This window comes from Gopherus flavomarginatus, chromosome 11 (assembly GCF_025201925.1).
Source record: "Gopherus flavomarginatus isolate rGopFla2 chromosome 11, rGopFla2.mat.asm, whole genome shotgun sequence".
Classification (NCBI taxonomy): domain Eukaryota; kingdom Metazoa; phylum Chordata; order Testudines; family Testudinidae; genus Gopherus; species Gopherus flavomarginatus.
The window spans coordinates 23,899,046-23,922,166 of record NC_066627.1 but is presented as its reverse complement, the minus strand read 5'-3'; the positions used below and the strand labels follow the sequence as shown (position 1 = coordinate 23,922,166).

The window sequence follows — 23,121 nt, the reverse complement described above, 5'->3', positions numbered from 1 at the left end:
AGCCATGTGCAGCATTTGAATCACGTTGATGGGCCACGTAGCCAAGCCGTGGCTCCTTTAGAGTTCTGTCTGGCTGAGCGATGTGCATGTGTGATGTCAGCCTGTGTGGGCCATAGGCAGCACGGAAATCTGCCTCTGCTTCTTCTAGAGTGCTAGCCAAAGTAGAGATGCACTACCATGGTCCAGGAGGAGAGACAGCACTGATAACAGTCACTGAGGGCAGGCAGTCCCCTGCCAGCAAGGAACTAGCAATGGAAGACACTTAAAAGGCAGCATTCAGAGTATGAGATTTGGATGCTTAGGCAAACTGTCGAGATTTTTCCCATCAATCCATCCCTATTTCTTGTTCCTCCCACCTAAGTCTCCTCCCCTTCCCATGTCAACCTGATTCCCGTCCTGCTACTATCCTTCTTCAGCGTGGGGACACTTGCCTCTAGCTAGTCTCAGCCTCCCTAACCCTTGCTTAGGCCCTGCTCATTGGGTCCCTCCTGTCCATCACCCGCCCAGTGGCTACTTTCCCCCAGTTCTGTCCTTCCCCACGCCCTTTGCTAATGCTAACATTCCCCAAACACCACTACGTCTTCGTCGTCTGTCTCCCTGAGTCCATGCTGTGCAGAGCAACACTCAATCTGATACCCTCCTTCTGACTTGGGACACCTCAGAGCCCATGTGACTCAATGACAGCCGACCTGAGACCCAACCCCACAGAGATGGCCAGAGCTGCTGAGAACCCACAATGGCTTCGTGTCAGAAAGTGCACAGCGATGTAAAGGGGTAGAGCAAAGAGCATGAAATTTACCATATAAAACCATGAAGGTAAAAAGGAGGCATAAGGAACACCCAAGCAGCAGCAGCAGATGAGCCAAGATCTCAGGAGTGTGATACTAATGTCCTGGGGCCAGTGCTTAATTTATAACAAAAGAGGTTCCTGGGCTCAATTTTTTTACTTTCATAACTGAAGCAGCAAGGCCAAAGAGGCCGAGTCTCTGAACTGCCAAGCCCAGAAGTGCCAGGGCTCTGAACTGCCAAGCCGAGAGATGCCAGGGCTCAGCCCCTGGCATAAATTAAGCACCGCCTAGGACCTCACTGTGAGTGACATTCATACACTTCCAGAATTGAAAGTGGTGGATCCATTCTCTCTCCATCCTTTTTCCTCTGAACTGGATTAATCTTCTATAGCAGAGGAGGTTATTTTATTTTTTTACTATTGCTGTTGCCATGTGTTATTTACCCAGCTCACAGCTGTTATGGCACTAATTAGCTATTTATTTCTTCATTGTTTGGGATGGTATACTTTCCCGTTTTCTAGGAATTCATTCACATTTGCTTTTAACCTTTCTCCTAACCTGGCATGCGGAAACAGCACCCTTATCCCCTTCTTAAATGCACTGCAGACTTCTGTTTCCATTTAGAAGGTCTGACTGAACTGCAGACCTATCCATTATATTACACCAAAGTAAACTCTCCCTACCACTGTGCTGTCTACAAACTCAAATGGTAGAGAAGAGTAAGCACAGAGGAGCAAGGAGGAGAGATTAGCACAATTCCAATGACAAAGTACAGGCACTTTCCCCTGTATTGATGGTCTAGAGACTCTGCTGCCTGCATATAACTCCCTTCCTCCCAGATCCAGCCCTGTTCAATGGGGCAAGATGAGCTGCAGGACAAAGAGAATCTATGTTGTTTCTATGGAACCTACCGCTGTGGTATCTGAGCTCCTATCATGTCCCATATTGTGCACTGACCTGTTAAGTCACAACCCAGAAATAACGCTACCCGGCGGGAGGGTGGATCCTCTGCCCCTGCCCTGCACTTTCATTGACGTTGCCTCTAATGCCACTCAACTAGCATCTGGCACTGCACCCCGAGTCTACTATGGCACCCAGGCCACATCAAGAGAGAGGAGGGGAGGCACTGGGTGCTTCCGAGCATCAAGGCCAACAGGTGCTACTTGAGGCCTAAGTTGGATAGGCTAAGGGGCACCATGAGGGGAGTTCTGGTGCAGGAAAAAGCCAACTGCTCTTCACACCGTGGGAGACCACCCAAGATCAGGAGCTGTAGAGGGAGCAAGATGGGCAGAAGGCAACCTCCCCACCCGAGTGATACAGACAGAGTAATGGGGAAGACAGGCTGGGAGGAAAGGAAAGAAAGACAGACAGGGCTGGCTGGGGTGGGGAAGAGAAATGGGGATTAAGGGGGACCTGGAGGGTGGTCTGGAGAGGACAGACTCAGGGGAGGGGGAACTAAAACCTTCTCTGCCCAGGGAGCAAATATAAACAACCACCTCAGAACCCTGTAACACTATCACACTGGAGGCTCTGCTCTGCAGTGCTGCTCCTTCAGGGCTCTCCCCATGACAGTGTGAACCTGTGCCCTCCAGAAGGAGCTGCTCTTTACACTACACAGGGCGCTCGACTTGCAGCCAGAGCCACCAGCAGGGCTGAACCCACAGCTCAGTGAATGTGGTTCCCGTCTGGCTACTGAGCCCAGCTCTAGAACAGCTATGGGTTCGCCTTGCCACTCCAGCCCTTTCCAGAAGTCATGAGCACCACTCTCTGCAGTGCTCACGGCCCCTCTTGATTCAGGGGGCAGGAGAAGGAGCCTGGGATATAAGAAGGCAGCCACTGGGAGGCAGACAAAGTCAACAGACGTGTTCCCTCCTCCCCATGGGCAGAGATGCCCATTGACTGCCGTGGCACCTGCCTATAAGGACACAGATGGTAAACAGCAAGCGGATCTGTGATGAGCCAAGAGTGGAAATTGGGGAATACACACACATCCGCAGGTCGTGTCTAGGAACCTTACGGATCAGTTCCTTTCTCCTCTCTCAGGAATTAAATCCAGCAGAAGGTTCTTCCTTCCGCTTACTTTGGAAGGCAAACAGTGTCCTGACCAATGGCCATGGGCGCTCAGACAGATGTGCCAAGGAGGGTGTACGGCTTACATTACCATTCCAGGAGACACTGGCAAGTGAGGGGGGCACTGGGCTTGGGCATTACTTCTGTTCCGCACACTCCCATGTAAGGCCATAAATTAATGTACTGAGAGCCCCCAAGCTGACTTTCCCGAAATGGGTAAGAAAGTCTCCTGTTGTGGGCATGGAAGGGACAAAACCTCTAAAGAGTTATAAAACCACTGGAGCAGATCCTCAGCTGGTGTAAATTGATGGACATCACTGCCCCAGTTTATACCAGCTGAGGATCTGGCCCATTGTCTTTAGTGCCTTTTGCAAAATGCCGGTATATTGCAAATCCTTTTGCTCGCCGCCTATCACCTGGATGCCAATTCCAAGAGTCCAAGCACCAGGCTTTGGAATAGCGTAAGTGAGCAACAGAACCGGGTAACGGAATTCAAAGAACATCTCACCTCTGAGTGATGGTAACATAGTGCAGACAATTCAGCCCCTCTCTGATGGGGACGGAGAGGGGGGGAAACAAGACAAAATGGAAACCTATCTAAAGCTGCAAATCAGTTATTACTCAGTGTGGTTACAAAGAAATCCAACTGCAGTGAGGGATCATGCAAGCTCTGCCTTCAAACACTGCAATGTGCCATAATACATGAGATCTTATTTTGGTGTGTTAAGGAAAAAAAATTGGCACCCACACTGTGTACACTCAAGTCGTGCTGCAGAGCATTTCATTTAGCTCTTCCAGAAGATATTTAACACTGATATTAGTTTTGATAGCACGGTTACAGTGTATTTCTTCTAAACTTGCTCCTCCCCAGAGATTTCCATGAGTTCCAGCTAATTCATCATTGCCACATCCATAGAGACTCATGTATGAAACACGTTGTCTGTTACCTTGGAAACCAAGCTGGCCCTGTAGGCTGCCAGAGCCTTTAGATACTCCTTCTTCGCGGCTTCTGTTTTCCTCTTATATGCCTGAAAGGACCAAACAATGAATAATAATTAATAAAGCAAAACAGGGTGCTGTCTGGCATTGCTACATCTCACCCTCTGCAGATCGCCCATGTCTCCACTGAGCTGTGTTGCTTTGTTACAAGGAAGGGGGACGGGGCCTTAAAATACAGTGTGCAGGAAAAGCAGGTTTCTCACTGAGGTGCTGCTGCCAAGGGGGGGGGGGGGGGGGAGGAGAGAGGAGAGAAATTTGCCCCAAACAAACCTCTAGATCTGAACATCCTCAAATGTTGGGGAAGTTGGGGGGTGGTGGAGGGGGATGGATCTGAACCTTGCTAGATATTTGTATGTGCTCATTGCCATGGTGTCTGAGAGAGTGGGTTAGGGGTGGTAAAGATAGCCTCTCTCTTATGGTTTAGAAAGGTCTGTGTTCCTGGTGCATGCCAAAGCAGGACAGCCCTGTCAATGGAGCAAATCTACTACAAAAAACAGAATCCCAACAGGTTTCTATGCTGTCCATCTGCCCTAGCCAGAGACCTGTTTCAGAGAGGTGCCTTTTCAATCACCCTTTGATTCACAGCCATCAGGGCTGTCAAGCTGTGGCAATCTGAATGAGTGAGATTTTATCTATTTCATTGAAATACATGGGGAAAGTCTTCATGGTAAGAGTGAGGGGGAGGTTGTCTGCTCTGGATGACACTAGTGTGAAATCAGTGGAGTCATTCCAAACTGTTACACCGTGTGTGAATGAAAACAGAATCTGGTTCAGGTACTTGAAAAATTAATTCAATATACGGAAGCCTCCCAACACTGCAAATTCCAAATGTTAAAAAATCATGAGCCAGCCCCCCCAAAATCATGAGATTGGTTTAAAAATCACAATTTCAGAAATCCTACATTTTGGGTTCTTTTTCTTTGCCTTCTGCTTTTGAGTCTTTAAGGCTCATGTTTTCAAGCTTTTCTCTGCAACCTTGAGGACTAGAAACTTAATTTTCCTTTTCAAATGAATGCTGAGATTCTCCATGAATTGGGGCTTTGAGAAAAAACATTATGTATTGTGAGACTCAGCATCATTAAATGGAGCTTGGCAGACTTTAACAACTGTTGATAATTAGTCTCTCTCTACCATGAGAATAATTGTTTTACTCTAGCTGTATTGCGCTGGGCTAATTTTCAGCTCAGAATGACACTCATGAAACCTTAGTAGAGCGGTTCTCAAACATTTGTACTGGTGACCCCTTTCGCATAGCAAGTCTCTGAGTGCGACTCCCCTTGTAAATTAAAAACACTTTTTATATATTTAACACCATTATAAATTCTAGAGGCAAAGCGGGGTGTGGGGTAGAGGCTGACAGCTTGTGACCCACCCTACGAAGTAACCTTGCGACCCCCTGAGGGGTCCTGACCCCCAGTTTGAGAACCCCTGCCTTAGTATGAAGTCAATAGGTTGCAAGGAGCATAAGTCTGAGTAGAATCTGGGGTGCTGTTTGTAGAACTGAGACAGAAATACAGCCCTATCTCATGTAGGCCAATTCTCCAATTGCCCCCAAGGACCAAATTGAAACCAGTTAAAATTATCAAGTGAGAAAAATATTTTCAAATGAAAGAAAAATTTGGGCAAGGAAGGAAAGTACTGAAATAAAATATCTACTAACCTCCTGTGTGAAACCCAAATCCCGCATCAAACAAGTCAAAGTTAATTTCAGTTAGAACAGATTTGAATGTATTTAACTCTGCTTTCAAAACAACAACTTTACAGCAGTCAATAATCTGATGTCCAGAGGGGATTTTCAGTTGTTTTTCACTATGTGTTTCCATTGTGGCATCATGTATTATAGGCCTGGTCCACACTACAGCATTAAATCGATTTAAACAGCGTTAAATCGATTTAACACTGTACCCGTCCACACTACAAGGCACTTTAAATCCCTTTAGAGCCCTTAAAATCGATTTCTGTACTCCTCCCCAACGAGAGGAGTAACCCTAAAATCGATATTACTATATCGATTTAGGGTTAGTGTGGACGGAAATCGAAGTTATTGCTCTCATTCTTTTAATGAGCTACCCAGAGTGCACCGCTCCGGAAATCGATGGTAGTCTAGGACCATGGACGCACACCACCGAATTAATGTGCCCTAGTGTGGACGCGTAAAATCGATTTTATAAAACCAGTTTTAATAATTTCGATTTTATGCTGTAGTGTAGACGTGGCCATAGTCAAGTAACGTAAATGACCAAGGACTCACTTGTGAGCCCAGCTGCATGCCTGCCAGGGGGGAAGGAGCCCCCTTTCTTCCCTTTGTGGGCTATGTGCACCCGAAGATCTGTGCAAAGGGATGAGCAGCCCCTGCTGGGCTGCTACGCCCTTCCCGGCTCAGATGGACAGGGATTCAGCAGAGCTCCACCCCCATGCTCCCAATAAGTTGGCCAGTGCAGCTGAGTCAGCCTGGAAGAGAGATGAGGCTGTTCACGCTCCAGTCACAATCTGGTTCCTGCACTGCCCCTTACACCGGCTGGATTGGAAGATAACCTTCCAATTACAAATGAGTATTTTATTATAGTCAAATGCAAAAGAGTAAATAACGTTTTTACCATTGAGTTCATACACATTTCTGCACACCCTGAAGGCAGCTGCCTGGCATGTCCCATTGTGTCATGTCTGTCCACTCCCTGATCTTTTTTATCTTACTATGTCTGGTCTCTCGGCCTTGATAGCTGTTGCAGTCCGGCAGTATTACCACATTGGGCAGTGAGAGCTCAAATAAGTGTGCCCCCAGTAGTACCAGAAAGGCAAAAAAGAGGTGTTATATCATGCTTTTTCTTGCCTTAGGATTGTAATTTACAAACCATGCTTGTTCTAGGTTGAATGCACAGCCTAAGAATGGGGTTATTTCTCTTTACACTTCTGAAGAGGATCAGTTTGCGACACACTGGTCCTGAAGTCCTTGCATGCACAAAACTTCCAGTAAAGTGAATAGAACTGAGAAAGTGTTCCAGCCTACACTAAGCATATTCAGCAGCCCCACAGATCTAAAGATCACACAGGAGTCATATGGTTTCCCAGGATGAAATGTCTGGCTTTTCACTTAAAATATGAAATATGATATAAAATTATGCTAAAAGACCATTCAAATGGCAAAGTCAAGCCCTCTCAAGTGAGAAATGGAGAATCAAGGTTGCCCATGCAATCTTAATTTCCCCCTTGTAAGGACGTATTATGATACAATCTTTAGTTACATGATCACATTTGTTCTACATGGTCCCTGCCTCATTCAGTTCACTGAGTGGATGGTGCAAGAACGGAATTAGAAAGGAAGCTTTTTTGTGGTTAAGGCACTGATGGAACCCAGGAGAGCTGGTGACTCTTCACAGACTTCCTGTGTGATGTCTGGCATACAATCTATAGGAACCCAATTAAGAATACAGAGGCAGAGTTAATTCTGACATTTCCTAATTTTTGAGTGCTAGAGTTTGCAGTCTTTATTTGCTTTTGTTGTGTAATAAACATCATATACACTGCCTATATGCCACATAGTATCAGGTAACCTTAACAGTAGGTGGTGCTACCAGCCCCACCTATATATGCATGTACATATGTACACTGTACACATACTGGTGTGTGTATGTTTGGGTGTGCACGTATGTGCCTAAAACAGTGTCAAGAAAGACGGTTCCAGTTAGAACACATTATTTTTTATTCATGCTGAAGTCACATATTGGTTCAACTCAGATTCACTAACAAAGGATCTGAGTGCAAGATTGGAAGGCAGACATTTTAAAGATCATCTCGCGTGTAAAAGCTGAAAATTGGATGAAAGCTAATCAGAAGTGATTTCAGTGCTGAAATTGTTTAGTCCAAAATGTGCAGAAAAACATTCATCTGGTCCCAGTGCATGAAGGATGCCCTCCTCTTCACAGGGGCTTTTCAATCCCATGTCCTCTTCATTGGTTTGTATAAAGAAATATGTAATACTGAGGAATTTGCTTTTAACGGATGCTCTCAAATGCAATATCAGATGCAGGTATAACAATGAAATATCCATCACCATTTCTCAAGTCAGTACATAACAGCGACCATATCTGATGGTGATTAATCAAAAACATATTTATTTTCTTCTTATCCTGCTGTAAAATACCTAGGATGGGATTTTCTTGTTTTTAGTAGCACAAACTAAAAGTGCTCGACTCAAACGCTGCATGGAAGCGCATTCAATGACAGCGGATACTATTGTCATGGTACACACAGAGAAGCAGCAATTCAGTGCTTGGGAGAGTGGGGAAGGGAGGGGAATTTAGAGTTTTTAAACTTAACAAACAAAAAGAAACAAATCACTAATAAGCCACGTGCTTATCACCCAGTCACTTTGCTTGTGTGTTATAGCCCTTTCCCACCCCCTTCATCTGCCTTTGTCTTTTTAGATTGTAAGCAATTTGAGACAGGAACTGCGTCTTCGCTTGTATTTGGAAAGTGCTAGTAACTTGTGGTTGCTACAGCAATCTATTACATAATAATTGAACAAAGAGAACTCATATTAAGAAGCAGTAATAACAGAAGGGAACTTTGTCACAGGATAATGGTCTCCTGCTGCTGAACTAGATTTATGACCCTACTCTACGCTGATGTTGCAATGTAATACTGGGGCATGTAGTATGTGGTGCACTATTTAAGCATCTGTCAACAAGGTTGTGGTTCCTAAATGGAAAAATTACTTTATGGTTAAGCGTGGAACCAACCCGACATCAAACTATTCCTCCTCAGTCCTGCAGAAGCCCTCGAGATTTTTTTTGTTTTAAAAATAAACAGGCAATTTCTCCTTTTGACACATTTACCGTGCTGATACTTGAAATGGTCATTTCCAGGGAGAAGTTGCACTTCTGAGCTACTCATCCTCCTTCTGAAGGTGGCATGTTAGAGGGGAGCCCCACTGACATTTTGTCTCCTTAATCGATGCTGAAGTGCGCTGAACTCTTAAGGAAACACGAGGCATCCGGAAGCTCAGCGCAGCGAGACTGCAGCAAGTCACAGATTAATATATTCTGAGAGCCTTCCCGGGGTCTGCGCTCTTTCTGAAGCATCCTCCTCCGAGTCCTTCTCACACAGCAACCGTGTGGTTTGCCCTTCACATAGGGGAGGTGGGGAGACTTCTTGGCATGTGCTACTTGGGAAGTTGTTGCCAAGGCCTGGAATCTGAGATCTGTTAGATCCACTAGGGGTGAGTAACACTAGGGGAAGGTGACTCTGGAAACACTCAGCAGGAAACTATCTGAAGTAGCTTTCAAAGGCCTGTATGTATGTGTGTGTGGCTTTAGCGACATGATCCTCAAAATAAAATGTCACCAGGTCCGAACACGCTGACCAACAATTGCCTTGACACATTCAGCTGCTCTACGCTGACCGTTAAACGATATTCAGCATGACATTAACACAACTGGTGGCAACATTGTTTAGGTCACAGCTCAGACCTGTCTTTCTGTGGTGAAATCCTGGCTTCACTGAAGTCAATGGCAAAACTCCCATTCAGTGGAGCCGGGAATTTACCTATTGAGCTATGGGAGACTTGTGGCTAAAAACACTGCATGACACTTTGAAAATGTAGCCCTTAAGTGTAAACAGCAGATCCCAATGGAGCCGTTTAAAACCCCTCTGTGTTAAAGGAGCTTTGAAGCAGTGTTTATGACCTTTTAAAGTTTTCATTTAAATATTGACAGAACCATGCTACTTTCTAATTAAATCACATTTTCTCCTAGGGATTTTAATTTCAAAGTCATTTATCAGCTTTAAAGATGCTCCAAATATTTTACATGTGATCCTTGATAATATGCCATGCCTGCTGATTTATTTTGCTTATTCGTAAGCAGAATTTATTAGTCATTAAGGGAGGGGGTGGAGGATGGCGGGGGTGGGAGCAAATACAGTTAGTGATTATGAAAAAAAATATCAGAGCTGTAACAAGCATATGTTGGAGTCGTAATCCTGACACCTCTGTGTCTCAGCAAAGCAGCTAGTAATTGTACCATAATGAAATGTTCTTGTTTGATAACCAGTTAATTAGAGAAGACAATTATTCCAAACCCTGTTGACGCCTGTGGAACTGCTCTGTGTTGCACACGTACAGAATGACAGGAGTAGCAGTATCAATAAGCTTTCCATTCCAGCCCTGTTGTTTGAAAAAAAGCTGTTTTGTAAAAGTGGGGTGGGCAGTGAAAAGGAACCCAGAACTACCACAGAACATTCTCCTCATCCATCCAGGAGCTGGGATTGATTTTACAATGACAATTACCACCCAACTGACTGATTCTTTGCCCAGAAAGTCTAGTTTTTTGGTGAAATCTGGAGGATTTTTCTTTGTTTTAAATACCAAATATGTATCAGTTACTTTCCAGCAAGGTGCAGTTTGGCATTACTGTTATTTCTGACTGCAAATTTGGTGTACTTCATAATGAAGAGGATCAAACTGCTCTCCCTTTGCACCCCCACCACATAACTCTATATTACCCATCCTGCCCCAGGCCATATGACCCAATAATGACCAGCCTTCCCCCATCACCTCCACACTCTGAATGTGACTGTATCGCTATATAAAGCCACAGAGACTATTACCAGCATTGCCACCAACCCAGACTGACCATGGTCCTCACTGGGAAGTATAACTCCATATGAACTATCCTACCACACTATAACCATTGTGACAGACCCAGACGAGTGGGGTACAGGAGTCTGGTAGAGGGCAAATATACTGGTCACTGGATGAGTAGTTTTCTGTTCCCTGAGTGACCAGAGCAGGGGCTGCACTAGAGGAATCAGGAACCTGCTAGAACCAGTTAAGGCAGACAGGCTGATTAGATCATCTGCAGCCAATCAAGGCAGGCTAATCAGGGCACCTGGGTTTAAAAAGGAGCTCACTCGTCAGGTGGGGGGAAAGCCAGAGGACAGGAAGTACATGTGAGGAGCTGGGAGCAAGAGGTACAAGGAGCTGAGAGTGAGAGGGTGTGCTGCTGGAGGACAAAGGAGTACAAGCGTTATCAGAAACCAGGAGGAAGGTCCTGTGCTGAGGATAAAGAAGATGTTAGGAGGAGGCAATGGGGAAGTAGCCCGGGGAGTTGTAGCTGTCATGCAGCTGCAATCCACAGGGCCCTGGGCTGGAACCTGGAGTAGAGGGCGGGCCCGGGTTCCCCCCAAACCTCCCAACTCCTGATCAGACACAGGAGGAGTTGACCCAGACTGTGGGGAAGATCACTGAGGTGAGCAAATCTGCCAATAAGCGCAGGACCCATCAGAATAGAGGAGGAACTTTGTCACACCATATACGGCCTGCAGCTGTACATCCTGCCTGGGCAATATCCTCCATATGGCCCTACCATCCTCCTTGCCCAGTGGCAGTTCCATATTACACCTGCGCTGGTCCTCTCTGCCCTGTACTCCTGATGGCTCTCTCCCCACTCAGGTCTTTGCCACCGTCAACCCCAAGGTCTGCCAAGTGGACAACTCCTCCGACTTCCTGGGCAACGTCCCCCACAGCCCTAGGGGCAATGTATTCTAATAATAATGCCATGAGTAGTAGATAAGGAGTACATGCCATACAAGTAGAAGAGGTCTTAAGTGACATGGAGCAAGAGAACTTGATGTTTTGTATCAACACAGAAAAGCACTGCAGACCATACAGTGCAGAAGAAATTTGTTTTTTCTCCTCAGATACTGTTGCAAAACAATGCCAGGTCTGGAAGTCCCAGCCTTGTTCTGTTTGCCTTTGGGGGGCACTTACATGTGCAGGTGTAATATCCTGCAGACAGAACTGCTGGCCTGAGGGTTCACTGTGGGAGAGCAGCCTCCAAATTACATAGTACGATAGAGATACTGTAGTGTTAATAAAGTAAAAAGTGCCCATGCTGGTGATAAGTACTGTGGGGTGGCTGAAGAGGGCACTCCTGGTATGAACCCAGGGAATGTTATTTTCATTGGCCTGTGCTCTGTTTCATGCCTAAATCTCCGGTGGTGACAAATAAAAAGATTTTTATATTTTGGAGCAGTTTATCACGATGTAATTAAAATAAAAGCCAAGGTGAAATCACAGCCAGGAGGCTTTAAAGACAGAGCAAGCTTATAATGTGGGTCTGGCGCTGTCCCAACAGGAGGTGAGCGTGCTGCCCCTGCCTCGTTCTTTGAGCCCAGTGTTAATGGTGGTTCAAACGATCAGAACTACTGTGGACTTGGGAATATGTTGCTGAGTAGAGACCTTAAAAACAGAAAGCACGGGAAAACGTGGATATGATGCCAATTAAATGTAAGCTAATGGAGGAAAGACAAAGAACAGTGGTGCAACGTAAGCCTGGCTTGACATGAATAATTGGACATGGATGATGTGGGCACTGTGTGTGAGACTGCAGTCATTCACTGGGAAAATACCCACTCCATGGCCTGGAGGAATGGCGTATCCCAGTGCATTGAGGACGGGTCCACAGGCTAGGGAGGCTGGTGACCAGAACACATGGTGCCAGCTAAGGAACTTGCACACAAGGTGGAGTGGGAAAAACGGTTCTCATGGGCCTGTCCTCTCTTTCCCCTCCTCCCTCAGCTAAGGAGGAAGCAGCTGTTTGGGGTAAGGAGTGGGAGGAAGACAGCACCCAACCTAAGGTAACCTGGGAGAATATCAAGGCTGTAACAAGCACCCACTAGATTTCTGTCTTGGCTCTCTGAGGAGAAGAGCTCAGACTCTTAGGGCTATGTTAAGAGAAGCTCAAGCCTTCCTTCTTTCACCATACAGCACTGCTAGATCACTTGACCTCTCCAGGGAACTTCACTCATTCTGTTCTCAGGGAGAAACATTCAGCTTTCCCCAGCCTGTATTCCCCTCATGGCACGAAGGACTGTGCAAAAACCTTGGATGGCACTCACAAGGCCTTGCTGTCTGCTTTTAGTGAGTGGTAGCAGTCTGGCATCACCCCATCGCTAGCAATAGCCAGGTCATTTCACTGTTGCCTATTACCTCCCCACTGAATTACCATGGTTCATCATTGCCAGGTCTCTGTATAAACACTACTACTGGTCAGTATTATGGCCAGGCTGCCTGACAACACCACGCTGTATATTGTTCCCAACAAGTCTAGGCATCACTGTGGCTGAAATGTAATATAACTTTACAACAGGCCTTAGACTCTTATATCTTGTAGGTGATATATGCAGTACCCTGTCAGTAAGTGATGTATCTGGTCCAATGAGCAGATGTCTCTGATTAGATGGGTGATCTATTATTTTCTGCTGAGCAAGTAATTTTTTCCTTGGGTGATTTATCCATTTAGTATAAACTCTGTTCCATTCCCCATGCAGTGTATTTATATGGGAATGTCGCACATGAATTTTGCCATGGGTACTGTATATCGCTACTTAGCATACTGAATGTGTCCATTTCTGAGTGTAAGGTAGCCACAACGAGCTATATTCTGCTCTCAGATTCGTTTAATCTCACTGAATCCCAAGCCTCAAAAATGCAGTCAAAACTGCTGGTGAGTTTAACCTGATTTTGATGAAATCTCTGTGAAATGGTGAATTTCACCTGTTTTATGATGTAAAGCCCACAGTCACTTGAAAGCACTGTTCATGACTCTTGTGCCGATCCTGGTCTGAGTTTCAAGTTTTTAATGAAACCCCAAACCAGCAACTTTCATATGTTCAATGGTTTCATAATGCAACTTTCATAAGCCTCCAGTATTTATCCACATGAAAATGTAACTATGATGCTTGCAGATCAAATGCCAGCTCTTGCCAAGCCTCCAGGGCCGCACTAAATACTGACAAATGCATAGCTGGAAACCAGTCTGGATCACCTGTGTGTTCATATTGTTAAAACAGATATTAGAGTTACAAGAATGCGTTTAGACTTTATGAAATGATTGTAGGATGCTGCATGCATTAATCTTACTTATAATATCAGTATCCCATCTTATAAGGTAAAGTTTCGAAGTGTTTGCTCTGTATCTATTCACATGTTTGCTAAGACTGTAAATCCCCACAGCTGGGAAGAAGCATTACCAAGTGTGAAATGAACAGGAGTACTTGTGGCACCTTAGAGACTAACAAATTTATTTCAGCATAAGCTTTCGTGAGCTACAGCTCACTTCTTCAGATGCACGAAAGCTTATGATGAAATAAATTTGTTAGTCTCTAAGGTGCCGCAAGATAAATACAGTATTTTTATATTAAGACAATGTTTATGTAACTCTAAAACCAGGGAGACATGATTCATAGTTACATGAAAGTGCTTGGTTCTGTTTATTCAAGAATTTGTTTTTATGCTAATGCTCCTTTTTAAGTGGTAGATGATATACATGGCAAATAATTAAGTGAAAATTAAAAAAAAAAAAGGTGATTAAATAATGAATGCAAACGGTATTTGTGATGTCAAGTACCCTGTAATTTAACTACCACTAAATCGGTAAATCCAGACGTTAGACCTATATATATTATTAAGCCCCTTGTCTTCTCAAATACAGAGGTCAAACTACGCCCTCATCTCATCACAGTTTGAACACTGGGGGGAAGGGAATAAAAATCCCTGTTAAGGAGAAATTGTATCCCTATTCTGTCTTAACTCTGAGTGGTGAAGTTTTGAAGCATAAGCAAGGGGTCCCCAGCTGTTTAGCATGGGTTAGCCCTAAAGGACATATAAAGCTGGCATGTTATAGCAGCTACTCTCATCTTTTGGAACTTAAGACTAACTCGTGTGTATTTACCTGCTTTAACCTTGTAAATAACTCTTTCCTTTATTTTCTTAGTTAATAAACCTTTAGTTTATTATAGGATTGCTTACAAGTGTTCGCTTTGGTGAGAGATCTAGGATGCACTTGACCTGGAGTAAGTGACTGGTTCTTAGGGACTGGGAATAACCTGAATATTATTGTGATTTTTGGTGTAAGGGACCATCTATCACCAAGGCAAGCCTGCCTGGGTAGCAAGATAGACCGGAGTGCCCAAGGGGACTGTCTGTGGCTCCATGCTGAGGCTGTTGTGATGCTTGATTTGTTCACACTTGATACTTGGTTGATGAAATCCAAGTATAAAACACACAACCAGTTTGGGGTTTGTGCCCTGTTTCTTGAGGTGGGTGTTCAGAGCCATGGGCCACTCTAGAGACCTTGACAGCAATGACCAAGGAAATCTGTGGTTTTCTGTTCTATGCAGGTATCTAGGCGCTCCCATCAACATGTTAGCTAAGAGCCTTTTGGGTCTTCCCCCTGAGGTAGGATAGGGCTTTGGGGAGTGAGACACAGGGAATGTGATCAGGGAATTGAGGATGGGAGGCAAGGGAACAGGGGCGCGGGAAGAGGAGGCCACATCATTCATGTATCTTTTCAATATGCAGCAGAAACCCTTCTGGACACCTCTGATGAACAAAATCTCCCAGCCCTTGGCGATTCAGCCACTGTCACCCGGAGTCAGGCATGGGCTGCTTATGTACAAGCGACAAGCAGGAGGTAATGATGATACCCTGAGGTCTTTGCCCTGGTTCCTCCTGCTGGAAATGAATAGAGTAGCACTGAGCTAAGGCTAACTCCTGTCTTGATTTATACCTGTGCTATCCACTGACTTCAGGGAGGTTGCACTGGTCAGGGCAGAGATTACTGACAGAGCTGAACATGAAATTTTTCTAAAGGGGAAAACTTGGTCTCTGTTTCAGGTTAATGTAGTTCTCTCTCATTGGCGGGGCAATGACAGGGTCTCTGGCTTGGAAAACCAAAGGCAACTCCTAGGGAATGAGGTAGGGTCCTGGGGTGCTCATGGTAAAGAGATGGAACAGGACAAGAACCACTGAAACCAGGAAGAGATTAAACCAGGCAACAAGTTCAGAGAGGTTGAGCTCACGGAAGAAGAGAAAAATTATATGAGAAGGATGGTTCAGTCAATCTATACAGCTAACTACCTCTGAGCTATCAGAGGAAGGGCGCGAGGGCAGGGCACACATGTCACTCGATAGAAGGAATTAAAATGAACCAAAGCATCAAACATGCATCACATTGAATATAAAGGCTGGGAAGGGCCCCAGAGCAGAGTCAGTGCCAGCCAAGTCTCTGCATTTCATTCAGTGGTGGCTGGCAAGGTGATGGCAGTGCCCACCTTGCACCAAGGAAATGAAACTGAGGCAAACCAGCTCCTTCCCTTGATCCTGTGATAGCGATGGGTGCTCTTGGAGGGCTGGCAGGCAGACAGAGATGGCTCAGGGCCAATGTCTGCTCTCTTGCTCTGTGGAACTGAGGAGCTCAGTTGCATGACATGAGTGAGATGCACAGACAACAGGGAGAAAGGAGTCACAACGATCAGAGCCTCCGACTCCCATTTCCCCTATCTGCACATCCTTCCCCTCAATCTCCTGGCTGAGGAAGGAAGGACAGGATCCCTTTAGAACCTACTCGTCACCCTATCTATGAGGAATGATTGAAAAAACTGGCTTTGTTTAGTTGGAGAAGAGAAGACTGGGGGGAGGGGACAAGATAACAGTATTCAAGTACGTAAAAGGTTATTATAAAGAGGAGGGTGACAAATTGTTCTCCTTATCCACTGAGGATGAGATAAGAAGCAATGGGCTTACAGTGCTGCAAGGGAGATCCACGTTAAGCATTAGGAAACACTTCCTAACTGCAGGGTGGTTAAGACAAATTACCTAGGGAGGTTGTGGAATCTCATAATGGGAGGTTGGACAAGCACCTGACAGGGATGGTCTTATTTACTTGGTCCTGCCTGAGTGCCAGGGACTGGATTAGGTGACTTATCAAGGTCCCATCCAGTCCTACACTTCTATGATTCTCCTTAATCAGCCATTGGGGTCACCATTCTGCATCTTTCCCGCTCAACTCCTTCAAGAGGTGAGCATCTGCCCCTGCTGGCCTTAGGCACAATCCTGTGAGGTGCTGAGCACTCCCCATTCCCATTAGTGCCAACTGGGAGGAGCGGAGTTCACTCTCTGCCTCAAAGGATCAGTGCCCTAGCCAGCAGAAGATATGGAACCGAAGATAGCTCTCTTCCTTGATGCACTGCTGATCCAACCTGTGAAGACAGGAGGGTACTCTTGGATCCCCAATTATTCCCAAACCATTCAGCAAGCCTCTGGGACTCATCTCAGCAACACGCTTCCTCTAGCACAGGCCCAAAATGGCTTGCAGGAGGGAAAGAGACCCTTTTTGGGGGTTCCGTCTGTTCAAAAAACTGTGCCAGAATGCGAACGCGCTGACTGAGAGGGACATCACAGGATGGCGTCTTGGGTCCTCTGTGCACAAACACTGAGAGGCCAGGGAAGCTCACTGCCATTGTGTTTCCCCCTAATTTGCCTATTGACCTGGTTCAGACTTATAGCATAGGCTGGATCTGGGTATGAAACAGGGTTATCTGCACCACAGATTTGAGCTACATTTGTAGCCAGGCTAGGGGACAACCAAATTGTTCGGATCCCTGACACAGCTGTATGGATATCATGGACAGGGCCTTTTGTTGTGTCACCTACAGAGACAGATGGGTCCGGTAACAGAGCGCCTCAGTGAGGGCTCTCATCATCAAGAACTCACCCCCTGTAATGACAGCAGTTCTGTAGGACCCCATGCTATTAGCGCCAATTCCAGTGCTAGGATCGTGGCTCCCTCAAACGGGAGCAAGGGTCCACTCCCCTCTCCTGCTCCCATTTTTTAAGGGACAGAGGAGTAAAGGCTTTGACGGGGTAACAGCTAGCCCTACTGGAGAGCAGTGCACTTTGCACCTCATCTCTGGGAACCCTGTGCAACAGCCTCTGGCCGACTTATGTTCAGGCTCTTCTCAAATCCAAGCCCTTGCTCCAGTAGAGCATGCAGCCTGCCACAGCATGGCCAGCTCGACTGAGAGCAGCATTTGCCATTCATTCAATATAATGGGACAGCATGGCATTTAAAGAAGCAGTTTGAAACTAGAATCTAGTCAGTTCAGTGAGGTAGTGTCTGAATGGTACCTATCTGGATAACCTAAGCTCTTCCACATGGTGCTAACGTTAAATAGATTCCAGCATCTTGACTGAATTTCGACAGGTTGCCTAAACTCCATGCTTGATCCAGGACAGAACTCTTCTAATTCTGCAGAGAAGATTCCTTTCAATCCGACCCTCAAAATCTGCTACAGTTAGTGTCAAATCAGCCTGCTCCTTTAAACCTCTCTCTAATATTGTGATTGTAGCTGTTTAATGAAAAAAAAAACCAAAACATTGTGCCAAGGAATTATACAGGAAGCTGGGAGTTGAAGGAGGATTACTAGAGAAGGTACCCCATTTGATGATAATAGCTGAATTAGCATTTCACTTTTGAGTAAAGTATAAGCTCTATCTACAGGAACAGCTGCTAAACTATTTGCAAAGTTCAAAGAGTGTGTATTATTATTATTTTTTTTGGTGTCACATTCTTTAGATTCTGGCGTAAGCCTCTTAGGAAAGGCCATGCCAGCTGTTGAAGAATGAAGATTATAATCTACTGCAAAAGTAGTGGTTAAGGTATTTAAAATTATTATTATTTATTATATTTATTATTATTTGCACATGGCAAGTTCAAAGCCCGAAAGGGTTAAGGAGGGGAAGGAAATGGTGCAAGTTGCTGAACAGGTGTCCTTGAGCAGTACCCAAGGACAGGGAGATTGCTAATCCTGTATTCCACAGCATGATCAAATCACCAGGCAACAGATATAAATAAAAAAAGGGCAGGAAATGAGGAATTTAGATACAAGTGTGTCAGAGGGAAAATGAAGATTCATTGTGAAGAGGCTGTGAAGAGAAGAAGGAACAATATGACAAAAGGCACAAGTGATAAACCAGAAGAAAAAAAAGGCTAAGAAATACATGTCCGTGAAAGCAGCCTTCTAATCAAAGATGTGCCTAGATTATAGGTTTTCTTGCATAATATGCATTCTGTTTCCCAGTCTGTGTTTGTCTTTCAGTTAGTGGAGGAGAAAGAAAAAACATATTTGAAATGGGACGGAAGCAACCTTTATTTTGCTTATTTCATCAGGAGAAAAAAGCAAATTTGCTTTGTGGGAGCAGCAGCACCTGTTCAATAGCAAATAAAAGGCTACAGCTTTGCTGTTGCAGTGCATATAATCATTAGCAACCCAAAGGAGAGAGAGGATTAACCCTCTGCTTGCTGTCAGAGGTATGTGACAAACAGTAGCATCTCACTTCAATTCGTAGAGAAGCCATACGCCGTGTCGCTCAAATTAACACACACTGCCAATCAGCCAGCTGTGGTAGGGTACTGGATTCTGCCTGCCAGGAGGACTGGCACTGGGCCACCCTCTCTAACTGGAGGGATTGGATACACTGTGTAGCGGGGGTGGGCAAACTTTTCGGCCTGAGGGCTACATCTGGGAATAGAAATTGTATGGCAGGCCATGAATGCTCACAAAATTGGAGTGGGGGTGAGTGCTCTGCTTGGAAGTGCGGACTCTGGGGTGAGGCCAGAAATGAAGAGCTCAGGGGACGGGAGGGGGTCTCCGGGCTGGGGCAGAGGGGTGGGGTGCGGGCTGCGGCTGGGGGTGTGGGCTCCTGGGTGGGGCTGAGGATGAGGAGTTTGGGGTGTAGGAGGGTGCTCTGGGCTGTGATCGAGGGGTTTGGTGGGTGGGAGGGGGCTCAGGGCTGGGGCAGGGGGTTGGGGCATGGGGAGAGGCTCAGAGGTGTAGGCTCTGGGTGATGCTTACCTCAAGTGGCTCCTGGAAGCAGCGGCATGTCCCTTCTCCGGCTCCTGTGCAGAGGCACGGTCAGGTGGCTCTGCATGCTGCCCCGGGAGCAGCATGGCTGCCTCTATGCGTAGGAGCCAGAGGAGGGCCATGTTGCTGCTTCCCGGAGCCGTGTGGAGCAGCCCCCGACCCTACTCCCTGGCTGGAGCTCATGGGCCAGATTAAAACAGCTGGCTGGCCGGATCCAGCCCACGAGCTGTAGTTTGCCCACCCCAGCTGTGTAGTGATCCTGGCCAAGGTACTGCCACAGGCAAAGAATTTATGGACTATCCTTCACCAGCACAGAGATGGTGGCTGGGTTCACTCAATGCCATATAACTTTTAAATGTAGCATAATGGGACATACAGCTCAATGGATGTGTGATACTTAATAGGCATGCGCTGTGAAATGGTCAGCATGTATCAGAAAGGTGCGACTTGATCATGCAATAGCTCCGGTCAGCTATGAATAGATTCATCAGACAACCAGATTCAAACCCCTGCCCTTGGTCCTCCCCTCCTGCCTCATCTTGGACATTCTTTTGAAGAGCTGGCACCAAAACTCACCTGCAGGGAGAGCTTTGAGACCATCTGAAAACAAGAAATGATAAGGTTTGCAATCTTTGTCCAAGCGTCCAAGGGGCTGTCGGAGGAGTTCACGTCCAGTTATCCTCTTACAAAAAGTGGAAAGCTCAATGAGGCAAATAATGCATAAAAATATTGTCTGAATATGACTAATGTGCTGGGAGCACTTTTGCCTCCTTTAAAATCATAGAATCAGACAAATGTATGACTGGAAGGAACTTCGAGAGGCCACCAAGTCCAGTCCCATGTGCTGAGACAGGACCAAGTAAACCTAAGCCATCCCTGACACATTTGTCCAACCTTTCTTCTGAAAAACCTCCAATGATGGTGACTCCACAACCTCCCTTGGAAGACTGTTCCTGAGTTTAACTACCCTTAGAGTTAATTTTTTTTCCTAATATCTAACCTATATCTTCCTTGCTGCAGATTAAGACCATTACTTCTTTTTCAAAACTGTATCACATTGTTGAGTCATTAAATGTGCAATTCACTATAACTGTAACTTCCAGATCCTTTTCAGCAGTACTATCACCCAGCCAGTTATTACTCATTTTGTAGTTGTACACTTGATTTTTCCTTCCTAAGTGAAGTGCTTTGCACTTGTCTTTGTTGAATCTCATCTTGTTGAATTCAGATCAATTCTCTAATTTGTCAAGGTCATTTTTAATCTCAATCCTGTGCTCCAAACCCTTCCCAGCTTGGGGTCATTTGCAAATTTTAGAAGCATATGCTCCACTACATTATCCAAGTCATTAATGAAAATACTGAATAGCAGTGGACCAAGGACTGACCCTTGTGAGACCCTACTGGATAAATCCTCCCAGTTTGACAGAGATCTATTCACAACTACACTTTGAGTATGGTCTGTCAACCATCTTCTAGTCATTTTATCTATACTACACTTCCCTAGTTTGCTTTTGAGAACATTAACTATCTACAGTCTTGATTTGCCATACCTTACAGATCCCAAACTTCTGATGAGATCAGTGGGAGTTGTGTGTGTGCAAGGAATGCAAGGTTGGGTTCTCCATGTTATGCCAGCTACACAGTAAAGTTCTGGGGACATATCCCTAAGTCCACAGTTTTAATGCGGGAAAACCCTTGTTGGAGTCAATGGGAGTTTTGTCTGAGCAAAAACTCAGTAAAAATTGAGTAAGACCTTCAGGATTTGGCTCATCGTTTGTCTGGTTTTAATTGTTGTAAGGAATCCTTTATTATGGGGCTAACAGTATGTCTTTCTGAACACTGGGTTGTGTGGCAGACTGCAATTCATACTTTGCATAGACCTTACTGAGAGATTATCTCCATGTGCAAAACAATGTAAATTAAATTTCTTTCAGATATTTTATAAACATTTAAAAAACATCCATGTCTCTAGAGCTAGCCACGTGCTAGAACCAGTAATGAACGCTGAAGAGTCTTTTCAGAGGATCTAGTGAATTGTAGCCTAGTAAAGAGAGTGCTGAGAGTCAGGATTCCTGGTTTTTATTTATATTTTAGCCAAGGATTCAACTAAGTGACTATTCTAGCCACTCACCTTCTCTCCACCCACTCACTTTGCCCATCTGTTAAATAGGGATAATGATGCTTACCTACCTATTTACAAAGGAATGTTTGAGTTAATATATTAATTGTAGAAATGTAGGCCTGGAAGGGACTTTGATAGTCAAGCCCCTTGCACTGAGGAAGGACTAAGTGTTATCTAGACCATCCCTGACAGGTGTTTGTCTAACCTGCTCTTAAAAATCTCCAATGACAGAGATTCCACAACTTCCCTAAATAATTTGTTCCAGTGCTTAACCACCCTTACAGTTAGGAGGATTGTATCATGCTTTGAGATGCTTAGAAGAAACGCCCGATACACTGTATGTTCTAAGCACCAGTCAGTGTTTTCATATTGTGTTAATTTAACCTGTCTTTTTTTTCTTAGCATTGGCTTAGGAATGTAAACGAAGGAGACTGGAAATACTGGCAGCTTGGCCAAGAGAAAGCAAATAGGGACTAAACAAACCATAATCTAGCCAAACTGTTCAAGAGCAAACGTGCCTCATCTCATAAACCACCAGTGCAACCCCAGAGTCAAAGATAAATAGAGTCCTCCTTGCCAGGGCCTCAGGCGGCTGGGGTAATTGTAGCAAGAGAAATGTATACAGATGGAGACAAAACCAGGAAGTTAATATTTAAGCATTCAGACAAGGAACAAATGACTTAATTAAATCAATTAGAAAGAGAGAGAAATTGAGCCACTTATAAAGCATGTGTAAAGAAATGGAGAGTGCCATTGCTCTCTGGTAAAAGAAAATAAGGGAGAATTAGCAGGCAAGAAAAATGGGCTGGTTTAATTCCTTCTGTTAATTAGAGCTGAGCGTTCACACCTTGCTCAGTCAGGGGTCGCACCAGTGTTTCCATTATGTAAACCCAATTTTCAGCTGGGCTGGGCTGAAATTGGGTCTCCCATCCACAGAGACATCTTTAACGTATTAAGAAAGGAAGATTCAGTTAGGCTGAAATTAAGTGGCAGGAATAAAGGCAGAGAAAGCTGCTGTCTCAAAAGCCTCGGTTGCGTTTCTTCTGTGCATCTATAACTCAGATATGCCTTGGCTCTGTACATGGGAGGGGACAGAAACCTAGGGGCAAATCCAACCCCTGCTCTGTGGAGGGTCTCTTGGCAGCAGAACTGATGCAGCTTAGCTGTGTAAGGGGGAGGTGGAAGGACTGCAGGGCATGGACTCTGGTATGGCAGCTCACAAGGGTGTGAGGGGGGCATGCATGGGCTGCATGAATCCTCCTGTCCTCCTCTTCCACCGGATGCTGCAGAAGGGAGGGCCCCTGGGGTCTACTCCAGCTGTTGAGCCAGAAGGGCCTTTGTGCAGCTGCTCCATAGTCTGGGAGGCAGAGTCCTCTCCCGTGGATCTCTGGAGTTAATGGGGTTATATCAGGGGTAAATTTAGCCCATTACGTTCCT

The 23,121-nt window shown here is 45.4% G+C and overlaps 1 protein-coding gene across 4 annotated transcripts in view; it reads right to left on the bottom strand.

The window, feature by feature from the left end:
- Positions 1-23,121, bottom strand: part of TOX2 (TOX high mobility group box family member 2) — a 259,226-nt gene that overhangs the window by 16,326 nt on the left and 219,779 nt on the right. For all 4 annotated transcript variants that reach the window (XM_050917362.1, XM_050917365.1, XM_050917364.1 and 1 more), the window contains one exon: positions 3,806-3,886. In XM_050917362.1, the coding sequence (XP_050773319.1) occupies positions 3,806-3,886 (81 nt within the window). The remainder of the gene's footprint in view (positions 1-3,805; positions 3,887-23,121) is intronic.